General features: G+C 39.3%; 1 protein-coding gene across 1 annotated transcript in view; it reads right to left on the reverse strand.

Moving 5' to 3' along the window:
• FANCI (FA complementation group I) overlaps positions 1-22,073 on the reverse strand; it is an 87,084-nt gene that overhangs the window by 49,056 nt on the left and 15,955 nt on the right. Inside the window, exons 4-12 of the mRNA XM_030317402.2 lie at positions 16,888-17,018; positions 16,322-16,478; positions 16,185-16,242; positions 14,540-14,581; positions 13,646-13,769; positions 12,859-12,944; positions 10,279-10,405; positions 4,990-5,082; positions 4,235-4,371 (exon numbers count right to left, since the gene is read on the reverse strand). Coding sequence (XP_030173262.1) covers positions 4,235-4,371; positions 4,990-5,082; positions 10,279-10,405; positions 12,859-12,944; positions 13,646-13,769; positions 14,540-14,581; positions 16,185-16,242; positions 16,322-16,478; positions 16,888-17,018 — 955 coding nt within the window. The remainder of the gene's footprint in view (positions 1-4,234; positions 4,372-4,989; positions 5,083-10,278; positions 10,406-12,858; positions 12,945-13,645; positions 13,770-14,539; positions 14,582-16,184; positions 16,243-16,321; positions 16,479-16,887; positions 17,019-22,073) is intronic.

Here is a 22,073-nt window from a genome sequence, read left to right on the forward strand (position 1 = left end):
ACATGGCATTCTCAGACAAATCAGGGAACTCCAAAAGTAATAATGAGACGACCAATAATCACCACATGTAAGAAAAAAATACCACCTTGAAAGAAAGGCATCAAACTCAATGAAGAGAACTAACAACTGAGGTAAAAGGAACCAACAGAAGGAGATTTTAAAAGTCTAAAAAATATCCTTAATAAGAATATTACAGCATGAAACAAAAAAACTTATGAAAAATGAACCAATTGTCAATTTTAGAAATGAAAAACATGACTGCTGGAGTGTAAAATTCAGCAGTTAAACCTAAGAGTAAAATAAACAGAGCTGAAGAACAAATTAATGAAATAAGAGAACTAAGGGATTTTTGTAGAATTTCACATAAAAAGATAAAAATATGAAAAACTTCGAAGAAAAATTAAGAGACATGGCACACAGATCAAGAAATCCTACAGCTGGGGGGCGCCTGGGTGGCGCAGTCGGTTAAGCGGCCGACTTCAGCCAGGTCACGATCTCGCGGTCCGTGAGTTCGAGCCCCGCGTCAGGCTCTGGGCTGATGGCTCGGAGCCTGGAGCCTGTTTCCGATTCTGTGTCTCCCTCTCTGTCTGCCCCTCCCCCGTTCATGCTCTGTCTCTCTCTGTCCCAAAAATAAATAAAAACGTTGAAAAAAAATTAATAAAAAAAAAAAAGAAATCCTACAGCTGGGGTGCCTGGGTGGCTCAGTTGTTTATGTGTCTGACTTTGGCTCAGGTCATGATCTCACGGTTCATGGGTTCAAGCCCTGCGTCCAGCTCTGTCTGAGCTGACAGCTCAGAGACTGGAGCCTGCTTTGGATTCTGTGTCTCCCTCTCTCTCTGCCCCTTCCCTGCTTGTGCTCTCTTTCTTAAAAATACATTAAAAAAAAAAAAATCCCTATAGCTAATAGAAGAGAATGGAGATAAAGGGAGGGATCAATCAAAGAAAATAAGAAAAACAGAGTTTAAGAAAGACATGAGTCCTTATATAAGTGAAAGGGCATACCAAGTATCAAGCAGGAATGAATTTATTTACTTAATTTTTTTAATGTTTAGGAGAGAAAGAGCATGAGTGGGAACGGGGCAGGGAGAGAGGGAGACACAGACTCCAAAACAGTCTCCAGGCTCTGAGCTGTCAGCACAGAGCCCGATATGGGGCCCGAACCCACAAATCGTGAGATCATGACCTGAGCTGAGGTCAAATACTCCACCGACTGAGCCACCCAGGCACCTCAAGCCGGAATGAATTTAAAAAGGAACTTCTGTAAATTGTGTTAAATTTCAGAATATCAAAAATAGAAATGAAGTCTTAAAAATTCCCATCAAGAAAATAACAGATTATCTACAATAGTACAAAGAATAAGATCATCATCAAACTTTCATTAGTAATTCTAGATGCAAAAAGACAACGAAAAATGATTGTAAACTTAGAAGTCAAACTATTGTTCAGATGCAAGGGCAAATTGAAGACATTTTCAGATATGACAAGACTCAGATTACTATCCTTTACTTTTTTAACGATTGATTGATTGATTGATTGATTGAGAAAGAGGGGGAGAGCAGAGAGAGAGGGAGACAGAATCCTAAGCAGGGTCAGTGCAGAGCCCGATCTCAAGCACCATGAGCCTGTTGCTTAACCAACTGAGCCACCCAGGTGCCCTAAAAGTTTACAAACCATATCAGAAAGGATTAATTCAAAAATTATATACTTATGGCGTATTTTCAAGAGAAAAATATGAGACTCAAAAGAGAGGGAAACAAAGAAACCAGTCAAATTTACTATGATGCCTAAATAAGTGCTTATTAATAATAACCTTGGGGCGCCTGGTGGCTCAGTCAGTTAAGCGGCCAATTTCGGCTCAGGTCATGATCTCGTGGTCCATGGGTTCGAGCCCCGCGATGGGCTCTGTGCTGACAGCTCAGAGCCTGGAGCCTGTTTCAGATTCTGTGTCTCCCTCTCTCTGACCCTCCCCCGTTCATGCTCTGTCTCTCCCTGTCTCAAAAATAAATAAAACGTTAAAAAAAAAAAATTAAAAAAAAAAAAATCTTAACAAGAAGGAAGTGGAGAAACAATGTGTGCATTGAGGTTCTCATCTCGGAGAAAGTAGATTACCGTCCATTTACTACAAAATATCTAACTGTAACACAAAAGATTTCATACATGATTGTTAAACAGGGGAGTAAATATAATCTGGAAATTGTACTGGTTCATAGGTGATTTTTTTCCTAGTACACTAACGTTTTGCACCTTTAAGTATCTGCAAGTAAACACAAAATATATCAACAGAGCTGAACACAGCAAACCATGGAGGAATACAGGACTGTTCATGATGCCCCTTACCCTGTTTTCTTCCTCTTGGCTTAGGCCACTGCAAATTGGTATCTGTGAAGTGTTTATTGTATGGTTCTTCCCCGTATTTGTGCATCTGGTTCTGGTATCCAGAATTTAGCCTCGATACTCCCCTTACTGTGCCTTTCCAGGTTACTGCAACTTGTTTAAGTGAAAATCCCGTATTTACTGTAGCAGAACTTTTAAGTTAAGAATATATTGGGGAAAAAAGGAATATATCAAATGTCATTCTTTTCTATGGCTGAGTAATATTCTTGTGTGTGTGTGTGTGTGTGTGTATCACATCTTTTTTATCCATTCATCTATCATTGGACACTTGAGTTGCTTTCATATCGTGGCTACAGAGAAGTAGATAAAGAGAATTAAGAGGAACTTCGAGTTGTAAGTCACAGAGATGAAAAGAACAGCATAGGGAATAATCAAAATATTTTAATAATGCTGTATGATAATAGAAGATGAATATATTTATCACGGTGAGCACTGAGCAATGTACAGAACTGTCAAATCAGTGTAACACTGCATGTTGATTTTACTTCAAAAAAGAGAATACATTGATTTTTTAATTAGACTTACGCTGATCATTTTACAATACATACAAACATTGAATCATGTTATATATCTGAAATATAGTGTTATCTGTCAATTATATCTCAATTAAAAAAAATCAGTGTTCTAATTAGAATGTCATTTTATTTTTTTTAGTTTTTATTTTTTTGAATGTCAAATACATTTTAAGTCTAGTCGCCTTATTTTCCCCACAGGTACTATCATTTTTAAAGTGTTAATTTTTAAAAAGAGGTTTTTTAGGAATACACGGTTATAACAGACATGTCAAAAATCAACACTAACCAAATACAATAGCACCAAAATGTGCTAAGTGGGGTCCAGAAATTTAATCATATACCATATAAAATTATTTACAGGTTAATTAACTGACTGGAGCAAGAATGTGTAAATAACCAGCTGGTTATTCTAAGGAGTCTAGTAATATTCTCCAAATGCCTCCTCACTCAGGTTTGGTCCTACCTGGTGGTAACTGCCCACTCCACCCTAACTATAGATGGAGATGCTTCCAGGTCCTATGGCTGGGACTCCCAGGAGGGCAGCTTTCCAGGAATTTCCTGGCTAGCTAATATGCCTGTATCTTTAGCCCAACTTGAAGAGACTGGATTGGGAAAATATAGGAGATACAACCATAAACCTCAGGAAAAAAGAAGAATAACCAGAAACAGAGAAGATAAAGAAGCTTTAAAGTTTATCAATGGGTAAACCACCCAGAAACAATGGATTCTAGCCTGAAATTTGCCTTATGTGCCAACCTCATGAAAATTCAATCTAAATCAGAATTCCCAGACGTGGAATGAGATCTACCTCAAATTATGATTTAAATCATAAAGCTTTAAAACTTATTTAATCCACAAAGCAAATATAACACAGTAAAGATTGTTACAACAGCTAATGTAGATCTTGAACTTAAAATAACATCCAGCATACCAGTCTTTTCAATTTGATTTAAAATGGACTTATCTAAAACTGCTAATTCAATTCCATCCATCAGCCTCAAACTTCAACCGTTAAATAAAACTTTTAATATTTTTTTTACTCACCTAAAAAGACAATGAAGAATCAGGCCAAGAAAGAATTGCACCCACTTCAGTTCTGTATTCTTGTTATCAAGGAGGCCAAGAAATCAAGCCTTAGGATTTAAGGATTTTTTTGATATAGGAACAGCTCACTTGACCAATTAATTTTAAGGGATTTACCCTTGATATGTGGAGTCAATAGCTGTAGTCCTCAATTTTCTCTGGTGGGCCACAAGTGTATCAGACTTCATCTTTTAACACCAAATACCTTATGAACCTACTGGGGTTTGGCTTCATGAACTCACCTATTCTTCACCACTTCCAAGATCAAGGTTGAAACACAAGACCTATGAGGGACTAGATTCTGAAGAAATTTTGAGCCTTGGAGAAGCTGAAGATCCTTAAAGCTTTTTACAATTGAAGTTTTTAAAAGGTCAAACACCTAATGTAATGAAAAAAAATAGCAAAATGAAGAAAAAATGATAGCTCATGCTATAGAATCTGTTCACGCTCACTGCCATACACTCATTTCCCTAAAATAACTGTTTCACTAAATGAGTAGGATACAAAAATTAGGACTTTCAATGGGAACTTGAGACAAGCATTCCTTAGGAGAGAAAAAGGGCTAAAATCAATACTAATACTACCCACAACCAGGGAACACAGATGAAAAAAAAAAAAAAAGGGTAAAGGATTTTATATTTTCGTCCCTGCAACTAGCCTGTTCTCATTCATTTCAACTCCATCAAGGACAATTTCTTAGAAAGCTACAATATAATAAAACTGCTGGTGAATTCTTCCTACTAAACTTCCTACTGTTGTCACTTAAGGGACTGTGTGATAGGTTTCCACTCTTATTCCCACCTCACCATCTGGCTTTCCACACCACCGGAGATAAAGGTATGAACTAATTATCTGAAGAAGTCTTCAGGTAGCCCCCAGAAAACAGCACAGGCCCACGTGTCTTATAGAGGAATTTGCTGCTAGCAGAATAGGCTAAAGAAGGGCTCTATTACTCCTTATCAAATACAAAAGGAACCAAAAAGTCATCAATAAATACCTGTTCCTCAAATCTTTGTATTCTTGTTATAGAGAGCAGGAGGGCAATGCTGAAGGGACATGTATTATTACTGAAATCTCCTTGCTGTCCTGTCTATAAAGAAAACAAAAAAGAGTCGTTATTTACAGTAATCTTAAAAGTATAACATAACCTATTGAAAACAATCTTTAAATGGATCAGAAACCTGTGATCAGAAACCTAGGACCTAAAACTACAGAACTTAAAAAACAAACAGTATCAGAAAATCTTTAAAACCTTGGATTAGGTGAAGATTATTTAAAAAAGCATAATTTTTATCAGAAAAAACGGATAAACTGGACCTCATAAAAATTCAAAACTTTTATGCTTCAAAAGATACCATTAAGATAAGTAAAAGACAAGCCACAAACTGGGAAAAACACTTGCTAATTATACACATGGTAAAGGACTTCTACCCAGAATATATAAAGAATTCTTAAAATAAGACATGTAATCAAAAACTGACAAAAGACTTGAATAGACATTTCCCCAAAGAAGATAACAGAACAGCTAATAAGCACATTGAAGAAATGTTCGATTGTCATTAGTCATTAAGGAATTGCAAAGCAAAACTTCAGCGAGACACTGTTTCATACGTATTGGAATAACGAAAATAAAAAAGACAAGAACAAATGGTGAGGATGTGAAGAAACAAGAACCCTCATATAGTGCTGGAGGGAATGTAAAATGATAAAGCCACTTTGGTAGTTTCTTAAAAATGTAAACATAAATTTATCACACAGCACAGAAATTCCACTTATAGGTATCTATCCAAGAGAAATGAAAACATGTCTTCACAAAGACCTGCATGTGAATTTCATAACAGCGTTATTCATAATAGCCAAAAAGTGGCTATTCAAGTAGAAGTGGAAACAATCTGAAGTGGAAAACAACTCAAATATCCATCAACTGATGAACAGCTAAACAAACTGATGTATGTATACAACGGAATAACTATTCAACAATAAAAAGGAATGAAACACTGACAGAGGCTACAACATAGATGAACCTTGAAAACATTATGCTAAATGAAAGAAACCGTACACAAAAGATCATATGTTGTATAATTCCATTTGTATGAATTGTCTAGAAAAGGTAAATCTGTGGAGACAGTAGATTAGTGGTTGCCTGAGCCTGGGGTTGGGAATGTAAATTAACTAAAAAAGTGTGAGGGCACTCTCTCGGGTGCTCTCTCTCTCAAAAATACACATTAAAAAATATTTTTAGAAAGGAGGCAGAAGGTGCCTGGGTGGCTCAGTAGGTTAAGGGTCGAATTCGGCTCAGGTCATGATATCACAGCATGAGTTCGAGCCCCATGTCAGACTCTGTGCTGACAGCTCAGAGCCTAGAGCCTGCTTCGGATTCTGTGTCTCCCTCTCTCTCTGCCCTTCCCCCACTCAAAAATAAATAAACATTTAAAAAAAATTTTTTTTAAACACAGAATCTGAAGCAGGCTCCAGGCTCCGAGCTGTCAGCACAGAGCCCCATGCGGGGCTCGAACCCACGGACCGTGAGATCATGACCTGAGCCGAAGTCAGATGCTTACCCGACTGAGCCACCCAGGCGCCCCCCCAAAATTTTTTTTAATAAAAATGGGCGTGAGGGATTTTACAGGGTCATAAAAATGTTCTAAAACCGGATTATGGTGACGGTTGCACAACTAGGTAAACTTATGAAAAATTACTGAATTGTAAACTTAAAGTGGATGAATTTTACATAAACTATACTCAGTAAGTTTAAAAAATAGGTCTTTGAGGCCTAAAAAGAAATAATACCCAAAAGACAAAAGAAAAAATATAAAATCAAAGATAAAACAGGAAACCAACAAACAAAAACAGTGAAAAGATGAAGAAATACAAAACTGGTTCTTTGATAGAAATCAATTAATATAGTAAGATAAACCTGAACAAAAAGAAGAGTGAACAGATACAGACGAGATAGAAGAACTTTAAAGTCTAGCTCCACATTACAGTCTTTAAATATCCTTTCCTACAAAAGGGACCCACAGCTCCTTGGAGAAATGCCTGATACCCATACGGATGGCACAAACAAAGCACAAGGCGAGCCTTGGTAGGCAGTGCTCAGAGTCACGTCAGGACGACACATAAGCCAACTTGAAGGATCTAACTGGCCAAATACGGGTCAATTTGAGTAATGAATAATGAATATATTGAATTAAAAAGGTTAGTGGGTGCACAACATTCAAAAAATACAGAGGTCGGGGCACCTGGGTGACTCAGTCAGTTAAGCATCTGACTTTTGATCTCAGGGTCATGAGGTAAAGCCTCACAAAGGGCACCACGCTGGGCGCCTACTTAAAAAATAATAATATATAAAACAAAAAAATATATACAAATAAACAAAGGACGGGGGAAGGCTTTTCTGACGGAAGAAAGCCAGCTAATAATGCAGAGGGAATGACAGAATTTTTTGTAATTTAGGGGTGCCTGGGTGTCTCAGTTGGTTAAGCGTCCAACTTTGGTTCGGGTCACGGTCTTGCAGTTCATGAGTCTGAGTCCCACACTGGGCTCTGCAGTGACAGCGCAAAGCCTGCTTCGGATCCTCTGTCTCCCTCTCTCTGCCTCTCCTTGCACACGTGCTCCCTCTCAAAAATAAAACCATAAAAAAAAACCATAAACAAAAAACAACATAAAAAAATTTTTAAAAATGTTTTAATTCTACCATTTTGCAACTCCCAGTATAATTACTAATTAAGGCCAAGAATCATCAGTAGATGGGAAAACGAAAACCACTGGTGAAAGGCTGCTGAGGATTTTCACACCATCTCAAGTTATGAGCCCATAGATTACTTTCTAATTACAAAAGGAAACATATATCTTTGCAAATGAAGAAAACTGATGGTTTTTGTCTTAACCAAATGACTTGGCATCACCACTAGGAAGACAGCCTAATATCATGAGCCTTCTGCTATTTTGACACCACAGAGCAGTTGGCAAACTACAGCCTGTGGGCCAAATCTAGCTCGCTGCCCATTTCCGTATAGCCCTTGAGCGAAGACTGACTTCTACATTTTTAAATTGTTGAGGGAAAAAAAAAACAAAGGAAGAATATGAAAATTAAATTTCAAATGTCAGTGCCCATACAGTTTCATTAGAACATAGCCACACATTCATTTTTGTCTCTCTTGTTACAACAGTAGCGCTGAGTAGTGGTAACAGAGACCATATGGCCTATAAAGTCTAAAATAAAATACTACCTGGCCCTTTACACAAAGTTTACTGACCTCCTACAAGAGAAACTATACAACATCACTTATGAAACAGTCCTGCCAAAAATGTTGAGAATCTCATCATGAGGAAACTATAGGACAAATCCAACAATGCGAGACACAAGACAATTGGGCTGGATGCTTCAAAAAATTCAATTAAAAGATACTAATCCTATTCTTTCCTTTTAATGTTTATTTATCTTAGAGAAACAGAGAGGGCAGGGGGGAGAGGAAGACAGAGTCCGAAGCAGGCTCCAGGCTCTGAGCTGTCAGCACAGAGCCCAACACGGGGCTCAAACTCACAAACCGTGAGATATGGCCTGAGGTGAAGTCAGACTTCCAACCGACTGAGCCACCCAGATGCCCCAATACTAATCCTTATTCTTAGGAAACACATGTAGAAGTATTCAGGCACTAAATTGGACTTCTACTTTTAAATGATTCAGAAAAATAATATATGTCAGAGAGATAAGGTAAATGTGGCAAAATATTTTTTTTTTTTTTTAACGTTTATTTATTTCTTTTGAGACAGAGAGAGACAAAGCATGAACGGGGGAGGGTCAGAGAGAGGGAGACACAGAATCCGAAACAGGCTCCAGGCTCTGAGCAGTCAGCACAGAGCCCGACGCGGGGCTCGAACTCACGGACCCGCGAGATCATGACCCGGGCCGAAGTCGGCCGCCTAACCGACTGAGCCACCCAGGCGCCCCCAAAATATTTAAAAACTGGTGAATCTAGAGTTGCCTGGGTGGCTCAGTCAGTTAAGTGTCTGACTCTTGATTTTGGTTCTCAGGTCATAAACTCGCAGTTTGTGAGATCGAGCCCCACATGGGGCTCTTTACGGATAGCATGCAGCCTGCCTGGGATTTTCTCTCTCTCTCTCTCTGCCCCTCCCTCTGCTTGCACACTCTCTCTCTCAAAATAAGTAAACATTAAAAAAAAAAACCAAAAAAACCCAGCTGAACCTAAGTGAAGGGTATATAGGTGCTCATTGTGCTACAGCGTTTCAACTTTTCTGTGGGTTAAAATTTTCAAAATAAAATGGAGGAAAAAATAGGTCCTTTATCTGTATATTACTTTTCTTTCAAAAGAGCTCAAAACACCTCTAATTATTATCTTATTACTTCATAATTATTTAATGACAAATGACTTAGTTTCACAAAATCCCATAAACACACTACTAGAAACAGGCAATATCCCAATTCTTAAATGGGGAAGCAGAGGTCAAGGTTGAAGCTCACAAAAGACAATGACAGAGTTAGGATTAAATGTTAAGTTTCCTGTTGAACAATATTTTTTTCTTTTTCCTTATTTTTTTGAGAGGGGGAGCAAGTGAGCAAGCAGCAGAGAGACAGAATCCCATGGCGGGGAGGCGGGGGAGGGAGGGAGAGGGAAGGACGGGGAGAGAGACAGAGAGAGAGACAGAGAGAGAGAGACAGAGACAGAGAGAGAAGCAGGGCTTGAGCTCACCCAATGTGGGGCTCGAACTCCCAAACAGTGAGGTCATAATCTGAGGTGAGGTCAGATGCTTAACTGACTGACCCACCCAGGCATTGCTTTTTTTTCTTTTTCAAACATTAGAATATTGAAGGTTTGGATTTAAAATAGAACTTGCTTAAGAATGTGATGACGTCGGGGCGCCTGGGTGGCGCAGTCGGTTAAGCGTCTGACTTCAGCCAGGTCACGATCTCGCGGTCCGTGAGTTCGAGCCCCGCGTCGGGCTCTGGGCTGATGGCTCAGAGCCTGGAGCCTGTTTCCGATTCTGTGTCTCCCTCTCTCTCTGCCCCTCCCCCGTTCATGCTCTGTCTCTCTCTGTCCCAAAAATAAAGTAAACGTTGAAAAAAAAAAAATTTTTTTTAAAAAGAATGTGATGACGTCATATATTTTCTACTTTCAAAGTAAAAGGCATCCTCTAGATTAAGGGTCATTCTACGATGCTTCCACTTTTTCCCTGTCATTAACTAGCTTGAATTAAGTGGCTTGAATTCAAACACCCTGTTTCATAAAGAGATCCCTGGATCACCCGAAGAGTTTAGGGCTACCTTGAAGTGTTTCAGGAGTTCTCTGCCTAGTTCACAGTCCAATTTGATGGCAAACACAATATGTAGAATAACGGTGCCTTCCACATGACGAAGTTCACCTGCCGGCACAGTAACAAGATCCAACAGCCTAAAAGATTCAACAGAAAGGTATGAGCTACGGTTTGAACAAGAGACAATCATGCACATCCTCAGATGAACAAGTAGACCCAACTCAAGCCGAACCTGTACCATCACAGGAGGCAGGCAGTTAAGTATAAATTCTACTGCCTCGTTCCTTGCCCCTTTGTAACACAACTTCCTGAAAGAACGGTCTACTGTCATTAATTCCACTTCTTTACCATTTCCCAGTTAAATCTAATTCATGGGGCGCCTGGGTGGCGCAGTCGGTTAAGCGTCCGACTTCAGCCAGGTCACGATCTCGCGGTCCGTGAGTTCGAGCCCCGCATCAGGCTCGGGGCTGATGGCTCGGAGCCTGGAGCCTGTTTCCGATTCTGTGTCTCCCTCTCTCTCTGCCCCTCCCCCGTTCATGCTCTGTCTCTCTCTGTCCCAAAAATAAATAAAAAAACGTTGAAAAAAAAATTAAAAAAAAAAAATCTAATTCAATTAGGCTTCTGTCCCCTCCCTACCCACTCCCCTCAATGCCATTTGACTATTCTTTTTTTTTTTTAATTTTTTTTTAATGTTTCTTACTTTTGAGAGAGAGAGGGAGCATAAGCAGGAGAGGGGCAGAGACAGAGGGAGACACAGAATCCAAAGCAGGTTCCAGGTTCTGAACTGTCAGCACAGAGCCTGACGTGGGGCTTGAACCCACAAACCCTGAGATCATGACCTGAGCCAAAGTCGGATGTTCAACTGACTAAGCCACCCAGGTGCCCCCCCATTTGACTATTCTTGCAAGGCTTATAAATGACCTCTATGTTGCCAAAACCAATAATTAAGTCCCATCTTAATTAACAGCTCAGCAGATATGATACAAATGACCACTTCTTTCTTGAAACACTCTTCTCCTCTGGGTCATTGTCACTGAACTCTTCCCCCCAATTTTTTTTTTTTTTTTTTGCTGGCTCACCTCCCTTTAAGTGATGGAATGCCTCTGAGCTCAGTCTTGTGTTTCTCTTTCTTCACAATTTCCCTAAGGAACCCCATCCAGTCCCATGGTTTTAGTTCTTTCCCAGTCTCTTATCTCCAGTCCTGACCTCTCCCTACTCCAGACTGTCTACTCAATACCTCCATATGGGATGCTAATATACATCTCAAACTTAACATGGTTAGGACGTGCGGGCGATCTGTCTGTAACATCTGTCACCCCATTGATCGCCAGGGTTGATTCGGCTGATCTGGCTGGCTAGGTGGGTGTCCCTTTCCTCCCTCACCGCTCCATGTGCATCCGTCCCGAAGCTGTGTGCTCTGTCAAAGAGGATGAGCTTCCCCGATAGAGGAGGACTGTTCTTCGGTCAAGGGTATACGAGTAGCTGCGCTCCCCTGCTAGCACCTCCAAACAAGCTCTCAAACTTCACACGGTTAAAACTGAGCTTATTTTGTGCAACACCTGCTTTTCTGTCAGTCTTTCTTAACTCAGTGTATAAGACCATCTTTAGAGACACCTGGCTGGTTCAGTCAGAACACACAGCTCTTGATCTCAGGGTCATGAGTTCTAGCCCCACAGTCTGCATTGAGCCTACCTAAAATTAAAAAAAGAGAGACAAGAAAGAAAAGACCATCTTCTTTTCAATTGTGCAAGCCAAATAACAAAAGTTACCCTAGAGTAGTAAAAGCAGTAGGCTGCAACAGGATTAACAGCATGAGCTCTGTGGCCAAACTGCCTGGACTGAAATTCCAGCTCCATTTTATAGCTATGTTGGGATAGTCCTTCATTTCCCCGTGCCTCAGTTTACACATGCATAAAGCTGAGGCAAATAGGGTTGTTGTGAGGTTTAAAGTGCTTAGAACACCTGACACAGGGTAAGCACTCTACAAATGTTTGCTTTAAAAAAAAAACAAAAAAAACAAAACCCTCTTTTTCAAAATGCCATGCTGCACCCTGCATTTGTACTCACTAGTCACTATCCCACTAAAAATGTTCTTTTCCCTGATCTACATATCGTGGCTCTTCTCATCCAAGATTCGGTTAAAATAACACCCTCTCCGAGAGGTTTTCCTTGACCACTGAATCTAAAATAGCTACCCTGTCACTATCAGACCACCTATTTAAATTATCTGCATAGCACCTTCTAATATTTTTCTTATTTATTTTCTGTTCTCTTCTCACAGTATTTAAACTCCTTGAGGAGCAGGGACCTTGTCTGACTGGTTCATCACTGTAGTCCCAGGACCGTACAGCTCCCGGTACAGAGCACTTTATAAACAGTTTATAAACTTGCAACTTACAGAATAATTACCACTATTCTCCTGGAAAAGCTACAAATGAAAGAGTAGAAGAGCTGCTCAGCAGCTAAAAGAGAGCCAGGGAAGTTCTCTGCGGAGGTGAAGACAGGGACTGAGAGGTTAAGTAACAATGAAGTAAAACACATAAGAAGATGCCTTGCAAAAATGATTTTATTTCAATACTGTATTACTCACTCATCACCACTCTGTTCCTCATTGTGCTGCTTATCTAGCTCATTGAAGAAAGTTATGATTCCTTCCAAAGCCTTCTTTCTGTTTCCCTGGAAAAAAAAAAAAGGTACAAAATTAGGTAAGGTCTCCCTATAAAGGCCAAGATCACCAAGCTGAACTTAAAATACTTTTTCAGCTTAGAGTATTCTCGAGTATGAATTTAAACAGAGAAATGACAACCTCAAGTCACAGTTAGCATTTACAGAACATTTTTTCATGTTGAAATTGGGCTTGAGGGGCGCCTGGGTGGCTCAGTCAGTTAAGCATCTGACTTCATTTCCATTCATGATCTCACAGCCTGTGAGTTTGAGCCCCGCCATCAGGCTCTGTGCTGACAGCTCAGAGCCGGGAGCCTGTTTTGGATTCTGTGTCTCCCTCTCTCTCTGCCCCTCCCCTACTCTGTCTCTCTCTCAAAAATAAACATTAAAAAATTAAAAAAAAAAAAAAATCAGGTTTGAAACAGCAGATGTTATTAGATGATGGTGTTAGACTTCAGTTAAGGGACTAGTGCACCCTTCGTGAGATTTTTACCCCCTTTACTACTACACACACATACCAAATGTGGTAGTACAAGAATAACAGGTGTTTTCCTTGGCTGAAGAGCCTGACCCTTTTACTAATCATATCATCATACGTGAAATGAAAGCATCTATGCCCTAGTATGTAAACCAGGAGTATGAGTAAACTGAATGCTCTTAACTGACCATCCCGCTAGAGTTTAAAAAGAAAAAAAATACTTTTTGATGTGTACCTTTGAGGAGAAAACCAGAAGCTGATAGACCAAAGGTGGTATTTCTTGAAGATTCAACTTGGAGAACATCTTCAACACTTTCTCCGTCACAAATTCCACCTCTTCTGCAGCCAAAGGGACATCCCTGTGGATCAAAGACTCTGAAGGCCAAAGCTACGGCCTTATTTGGGAGATTAGAATATCATATTAGAATTAGAATATTGTAACTGCCCTTTGGTTTTTCTGTAACAGAGAACCTTAAAGGGAACCAAAAACCTTACATAAGGGAAGTTATCTCAGAAAAAAAAAATCAGGGTCGCCTGGGTGGCTCAGCCGGTTGAGTGTCTGATTTCTTGATTTTTGGCTCAGGTCATGATTTCATGGTTTGTTGAGTTCAAGTCCCACGTCAGGCTCTGCACTGACCGCACGGATGGATCCTGCTTGGGATTCTCTTTTTTTCTCTCTCTCTCGCTGCCCCTCCCCTGCCTGCTCGCACACTCTCTCTCAAAATAAATAAAATATTAAGAGAAGAAAATCACAGTTTTTGTTTTTTTGAGAGAGACAGAGTGAGAGCTGGGGAGAAGGGCAGAGGGAGAGAGAGAATCTTAAGTAGGCTCCACACTCACTGCAGAGCCTGATATGGGGCTCAATCCCACAACCCTGGGATCGTCAATGACCTGAGCCGAAATCAAGAGTCGGATGCTCAACTGACTGAGCTACCCAGGTGCCCCCAAAAATATTTTAAATAAGCAATGAAAGGGGGAAAAATTAGAGGGGAAAAATCCTATAACAGAAAACAAAGTTACCATTACTCTTATTCAGGGGAAAGTGGTGCTTGAACTTGCTAAATTTCAATTTCTAGCAGGCCAAGTTCACACAGCAAGGCAGGCATAAAAAGGAAATAAAGATGCTTACTTGAACATAGAAGTGAGCTGGATTACATACTGCTGATCCCATCTGGTTAAAGAAAATGACAAAGAATATGAAAGTTTATCTCATCTTCACTTATTTGCATATTCCTTTGTAAAATTAATGAGGGAAAAATTAAGGCCATTTCTAGTTTAATTTGGTACCACTGGGAAATAAGATCAAAGAATCAATGAAATAACAGCTTTTAACCTATAAGACTGGCAAAATCAAAGTCTGATGACATTCAATGCTGGGAAGATTTGGGGAAACAAATGGTCTCCACGTACGATTTTAGAGAGTGTACACTGATAGAACCCTTCTGGGAAGATAAGCTGGCAATACTTATCAAATTTAAAAATGCACATAAGCACAGACCCACCCAAATTAGTATTAGAAATCTATCCCAAGTACATGCTTATAAAAAGTCACCTAGATATATAAGGATGTTCATTACAAACACCTTTTATAATAGCAAAAAACCAAATAACCATATATTATTTATTAGAAAAAAAAATATTCTTGGGGCGCCTGGGTGGCGCAGTCGGTTAAGCGTCCGACTTCAGCCAGGTCACTATCTCGCGGTCCGGGAGTTCGAGCCCCGCGTCGGGCTCTGGGCTGATGGCTCAGAGCCTGGAGCCTGTTTCCGACTCTGTGTCTCCCTCTCTCTCCGCCCCTCCCCCGTTCATGCTCTGTCTCTCTCTGTCTCAAAAATAAATAAACGTTGAAAAAAAAAAAAATTCTTAACAATTGGAGACTAGCCAAATACAACAGAATAGTATGGAACTATTAAAAGGGATGACACAGAGTCGTATATTCTGACATGAACAGATGCAGTAAATGAAAAAATGCAAGGTATATTATGATGCATATTGAATAAACTCTAGTGTAATTAAAATCAAATAAACATATAGGCACATGTGCTGATACATACTTAAAATCATGTATATTTTAGGGATCTTACGTAAGGAACCATAAAAGCTGTTATTTCTGATTTAGATAATCTTGGGTGTTCGCTTCTGGTTCTTTTCAACGTACTCAAACATAATCATTGTATTACATAACTTTGTATTCTCTATATGGTAAGGATTTTTCAATTTGATGGTTTTATATATTTTACTTCTAATGGGTCTAAATTTCATGGAGTAGCTCTACCTTAGCTTACACAGGTTACTTACCATAACTTAAATTTTTCTATTATAGTATGTTTAAGTTGGTCACAAATTTCTGTGGTAACATATCTACGTATGAGAATTTTCTTATTATGTTGGAGTCTTTCCTTAGGGTGGATTCCCCTATTTCTGGCTTAAAGGTACAACATCATTATGTATCCCACTCACTCAAAAAAACATAAAAGATATAGCAGAAGGGTGACCTCTCAGCCTTAAGGACCTTGGGACTCCAAGTAATGCTAGAAGACAACACTGCTCTGTTAAGATGAAGAGTCAAATAAACTATATGTAGTTTAAAACAGAAAATATAGTAACTAATCTCTCAAAAATTCATTGCAAACTAAATGGTTTTACAGTGATACATTATAAGCAAAAACACAGACCAAAAACTTAGTGATAAAAATTCCTGACATCAACAGTTATCCTTTTTTTGGCCACATGCATGTCTGAGAAAGTGCTACACGTTAATGAGAAAGACTCACCTGCCAGAACACAGGGTGTTAATCAGTTGCTTCTTACATTCTTCCCCACTTAGTTCACCTAGAAATGAAAAATATACTGAGATAAATTTGATTAAGTGACTACAGAAAAGGCCACTAAAATTGGGAAAAAAAATTACCTTTTCCATAAGTCACATTTTCCTTTTTGGCAGCAAGGGTAGTGAGAATAATGGGTAATAACTCCAAAGATTTTCCATTCTTTAGCCTGCCCTCCTTGATAACACTAACAAACTCACTGGCTAATTCAACCAGTAATGGTCCTGGAAAATTGTGAACCTAAAAATTCATGAGACAAAGAAAATGTTAAGCAGAAATCTAAGTGTTTGGTCTCTCCAAGAAATAAAGTCTTTTGCTGAATAGAACTGGCACTGAAACCCAGAACTGGTCCTATAAGGGATCCAGGAAATCATTCTGCTCTGGTACAAAACTTATGATCATAAAAGATTTCAAAGGTCAGAATCCTCCATCAGTTCTCCAATGTTTTCAAATACACCAACTCTTCAAAGATATCAGATGCCCACCATATCAGAAATTAACGTAAACATGGGTTTATGGACCATCCATCAACTTCTGTTTTTTAATAGTAGTTCTTATTCGTAAGTAGGAACTACGCTAGGTTTGGCATATTAAAGTTTCCCTTCCCTCAACAAATTACAACCCCCCCCCCCCAAATTTACCCTCTTACCTCCACCATTAGTAATCCTAAAATCTCAGATGCTACTTCTTTCTGCAAATCCCCTGACTCCACCAACTGGATTGAGCGAATGTATATCTTAAGCCTCCTAAGAGCTCCAGCTTCCTCAGAGCAGGGGGAACCTTATTGTTTTAAATGAATAGTACAGAAACAAAGAAAGAAGAAAGTTGAAGGGCAAACAGGAAAAACAGCACTAAAGTTTAATAAAGAAGCAGAATTACCAATTTACTGATTACCATTGTGTTTAGAGCAGCAATATTTAAGAGCTTTACAAAAGTATTTAATTTAGGTGGATGACTGAAATGTCATCTTTTCTTCTTCCACCTATGTCACTGATTTTTAAAATAAGTTCATAGTGCAGAAAGAGAAATACCTTCTAAAATATCTTAGAGCCTTTTTTGGGCCCAGTAACCCAAATTAAATGTCTTTAACATATTCCACTTTAAAACATCATCACTGAGGGGCGCCTGGGTGGCTGAGGCAGTTGAGCATCTGACTTCAGCTCAGGTCACGATCTCGAGGTCTGTGGGTTCGACCCCCGCGTTGGGCTCTGTGCTGACAGCTCAGAGCCTGGAGCCTGCTTTGGATTCTGTGTCTCTCTCTCTCTATGCCCCTCCCCCACTCATGCTCGGTCTCTCTGTCAAAAATAAACAAACATTAAAAATTTTTTTTTAAAAATCACTGAATAATGTCAGTGGGAATGGCAGAAAAATAAAGACCTCAGAAATCCTTTCCTCCATAAAAGCAGTAAAAACACTGATAAAAATAATGAAAATCAACTTGTTCACAACTCTGAAAATTAATCAAAGGCTTGCAAAAATCCAGGGAGTGTTTACTTAAGAAAAACAGCTGAATCTCAGTAAGAACAAGTTTTGTGTCATATAACCATATATTATTTATTAGAAAAAAAATATTCTTGGGGCGCCTGGGTGGCGCAGTCGGTTAAGCGTCCGACTTCAGCCAGGTCACGATCTCGCGGTCCGTGAGTTCGAGCCCCGCGTCGGGCTCTGTGCTGACAGCTCAGAGCCTGGAGCCTGCTCCCGATTCTGTCTCTCCTTCTCTGTCTGCCCTCCCCTATTCAAGCTCTGTCACTCTCTTTCAAAAAGATACACATTAAAAAAAAAAAAGGAAATGGGATAACACAAACTGCTGAAAGGGCTGTCCAACATTTCTACAACCAGAAAAACCACCCTTCAAAAATGAAGGAGAAATTAAGAATTCCCAGATTAAACAAAAGAGAGAACTTGCTGCCAGAAGACTTGCTCAGTGCTAAAGGGAATCCTTTAGGTTGAGATGAAGGACACGAGACAGTGACTTAAATCCACATGAGACAGCACCAGTAAAGGGAACTACATAAGAAAATACAAAAGTAGTAGTAATTACTTTTTCTCCTGATTTATAAGACTTGTAGAAAGCAATAAATAGAAATCAGTGTTGATTGGGGTGCCAGGGTGGCTCAGGCAGTTGAACGTCTGAATCTTGATTTTGGCTCGGGTCATGATCCCAGGATCATAGGACCAAGCCCCATATCAGGCTGCTTGCTGAGCGTGGAGTCTGAGTTTCCCTCTCTCTCTCTCTCTCTCTCCGTCTCTCCCCCCTGCTCATGCGTGCTCTCTCTAAAAACAAACAGGGGTGTTTGGGTGGCTCGGTCAGTTAAGCATCTGACTTTGGCTCAGGTCATGATCTCATCACTCTTCATGGGTTCGAGCTCTGCGTCAGGCAGGCTCTGTGACAGCTCAGAGTGTGGAGCCTGCTTCAGAGTCTGTGTCTCCCTCTCTCTGTCCCTCCTTGCCTCTCAAAATTGAATAAATGTAAAAAAAAAAAAAAAAAAATTTAAACGAACTTAAAATTTTTGTTGATGGGCAGAAATATGTAAAGGTGAGTTTGTATGACAGTAATCACACACAGGAGGGAGAAAAAAGAAGCTATATAGAGAGCAAAGTGCTGTAAACTATTAAAACTAAGCTGGTATTAATCTGAACTAGACTGTTATAAATTAAGACATTAGTTATAATCTTCAGGGCAACCACTAAGAATGTAACTCAAAAACATAATAAAAAAGATGACAAAGGAATTAAAATGGTACACTAGAAATTATCTATTTAACACAAGACACATAAAGTTAAAAAAAGACCTAAAACAAAGAAAACAAATGGCAAAATAGCAGATGTAAACCCTACCTTATCAGTAACTACAGAAAAGGGATCAGACATTCTAATCAAAAGACAAGGATTGGCAGAATAAATTTTTTTTTAATTTTTATTTATTTATTTTGAGACAGAGATGAGACGAGATGAGAAAGAAGAGAGAGAGAATGACTGGGGGAGGGTCTGACAGAGAGGGAGACACAGAATCCAAAGCAGACTCCAGGCTCTGAGTTGTTAGCACACAGTCCAACGCAGGACTCGAACATGTAAACTATGAGATCATGACCTGAGCTGAAGTCAAAAGCTCAACCGACTGAGCCACTCAGGAGCCCCTGGCAGAATAAATTTTTAAAAATTCATTTATATACTGTCAACCAGAAACACAATTTAGACTCAAAAGACACATGATTTGAAAGTTAAAGAATGGATGCAAAAAGATATACCATGCAAATAGCAACCAAAAACTTGGATTGGCTATACAAATATTAGGAAAAAAAGACTTTTAAGGGGCACCTGGCTGGCTCACTTGGTTGAAGAATCATCTGATCTTGATTTCGGCTCCAGTCATGATGTCACAGTTTGTGAGATCAAGCCCTGTGTCCAGCTCTGCACTGACAGATTCTCTGACGGACTGATTCTCTTTCCCTCTCTCTCTCTGCCCCTCCCCCACTCACACTCTCTCACTCTCAAAATAAATACCTCAAAAATATCTCAAAAAATATACACACCATGCAAACAGTAACCAGAAACTTAGATTGGCCATACAAATATTAGTAAAAAAACACTTGGGGCGCCTAGGTGGCTCAGTCAGTTAAGCGTCCAACTCTTGATTTTGGCTCAGGTCGTGATCTCAAGAACCTCGGGGATTAAGCCCTACATCTAGCACTATGCTGATGGCACACAGCCTGCTTGGGACTCACTCTCTTTCCCTCTCTCTGCCTCTCCCACACATAAGCACACTCACTCTGTCTCTCAAAATAAAAAAAAAAAACTTAAAGAAAAAAAGACTTTAAGGGGCACCTGGGTGGCTCGGTTGGTTAATGAGTTGTCCAACTCTTGATTTTGGGTCAGGTCATGATCTCACGATTTGTGAGATTGAGCCCCGGTCCAGCTCTGCTGACAGATTCACTGATGGACTGATTCTCTCTCTCCTTTTCTCTCTCTGCCCCTCCCCCACTTGCACTCTCTCTCAAAATAAACAAACTTAAAAAAAACACATTTTAAGGGAAAGACTATTACTGGAGACAAAGGACATTTTATAATGATGAAAGGGTCAATCCCTCATCAAGATACGTACAATTATAAATATATAAGCATCTAACAAAAGAACTCCAAAATATACAATGGAAAAACCAAAACAACTGAAGGGAGAAATGGACAATTCAACAAATGAAAACTTCAATACCCTACTTTCAATAATGGATAGAACAATTAGAAGATAATCAAGGAAATAGACATAAACACACTAAATCTGACATCTATAGAACGCTACGTCCAACAACAAAAGACACAATTTTCTCAAGTGCACACAGAACATTCTCCAGGATAAACAACATATAGGCCATAAAAAAAATTCTGAGTAATTTAAAAGGACTGTAATCATACCATTTATGATCTGTGATGACAGTGGAATGAAACTAGAAATCAATTAACAGAAGGAAATCTAAGCAATTCACACATACATGAAAATTAACACAGTCATAAATACCAATGTGTCAAATGAAGAAACACAAGAAGTTAGAAAGTACCTTGAGATGAAAGAAAACAAAAACACAGCATTGCAAAAGTTATGGAAAGCAGCTAAACCAGTGCTTAGAGGAAAATCTATAGTTGTAAATGCCTTTATTAAAAAAAGAACAACAACAAAAAAGATAAATCAATAACCTAATCTTCCACCATTAGAAACTATAAAAAGAGCAAACTAAACCTAAAGCAAGTGAAAAGAATAGAAGAGTAAAATCAGACCTAAATGAAATAAGGTATAGAGGAATAGAGGAATACAGAAAAATCAAGGAAACCATTATCTTTTTCTTTGAAAAGATAAAAAAAATGGAAAAATCTTGAGTGACCAAGGAAAAAAGGAGAAGGTTCAAGTTATTAAATCAGCAATGAAAGAGGAGTGCTACTACCGATCTTACAGAAACAAAAAGGATTATAAAGAAATACTATAAAATTAGAGAACTTAGATGAAATGGATAAATTGCTAGACAGACACAAACCAGCAAAATTAATTCAATGAAATATAGAAAATCTCAACAGACCTATAATGAGATTGAATTAGCAGCCAAAACACTTCCCACAAAGAAAAGCCCAGAACTGGATGGCTTCACTGGTGAATTCACCAAATGTTTAAAGAATTAACTCCAATATTTTGGAAATTCTTCCAAAATGCAGAAGACGAGGGAACATTTCCCAACTCTTTCTATAAAGCCAGGATCCCAAAACCAAAGACATCATTAAAAAAACAGATCAGGGGCACCTGGGTGGCTCACTCGGTTGAGCAACCGACTTCGGCTCAGGGCATGATCTCACGGTTTGTGAGTTCGAGCCCCACATTGGGCTCTGTGCTGACAGCTCAGAGCCTGGAGCCTGCTTCGGATTCTGCCCCTTCCCCTCTCATGCGCGCGCGCGCTCTCTCTCTCTCTCTCTGTCAAAAGTAAATAAACATTAAGAAAAGTTTAAAAAAAAAAAAAAAACAGATCGGGGTGCCTGGATGGCTCTGTTGGTTGGCTTCAGACTTCTGCTCAGGTCATGATGTCACGGCTGGTGGTTTCAGGCCCCCGCATCCAGCTCTGTGCTGAGGGCTCGAAGCCTGGAGCCTGCTTCAGATTCTGTGCCTCTCTCTCTACCCCTTCCCCAGCTCGTGTGCTGCCTCTCAAAATAAATAAATAAATAAACAAATAAACAAACATTAAAATAAACATTAAAAATAAACAAACATTAAAAAAAAACAGATCAATATCTCTGTGACTACAAACACAAACATGCTCAACATTCAGCAAACTGAATCCAGCAACATATAAAAAGGAT

The sequence above is a fragment of the Lynx canadensis genome, chromosome B3 (assembly GCF_007474595.2).
Source record: "Lynx canadensis isolate LIC74 chromosome B3, mLynCan4.pri.v2, whole genome shotgun sequence".
Taxonomy (NCBI): Eukaryota; Metazoa; Chordata; class Mammalia; order Carnivora; family Felidae; genus Lynx; species Lynx canadensis.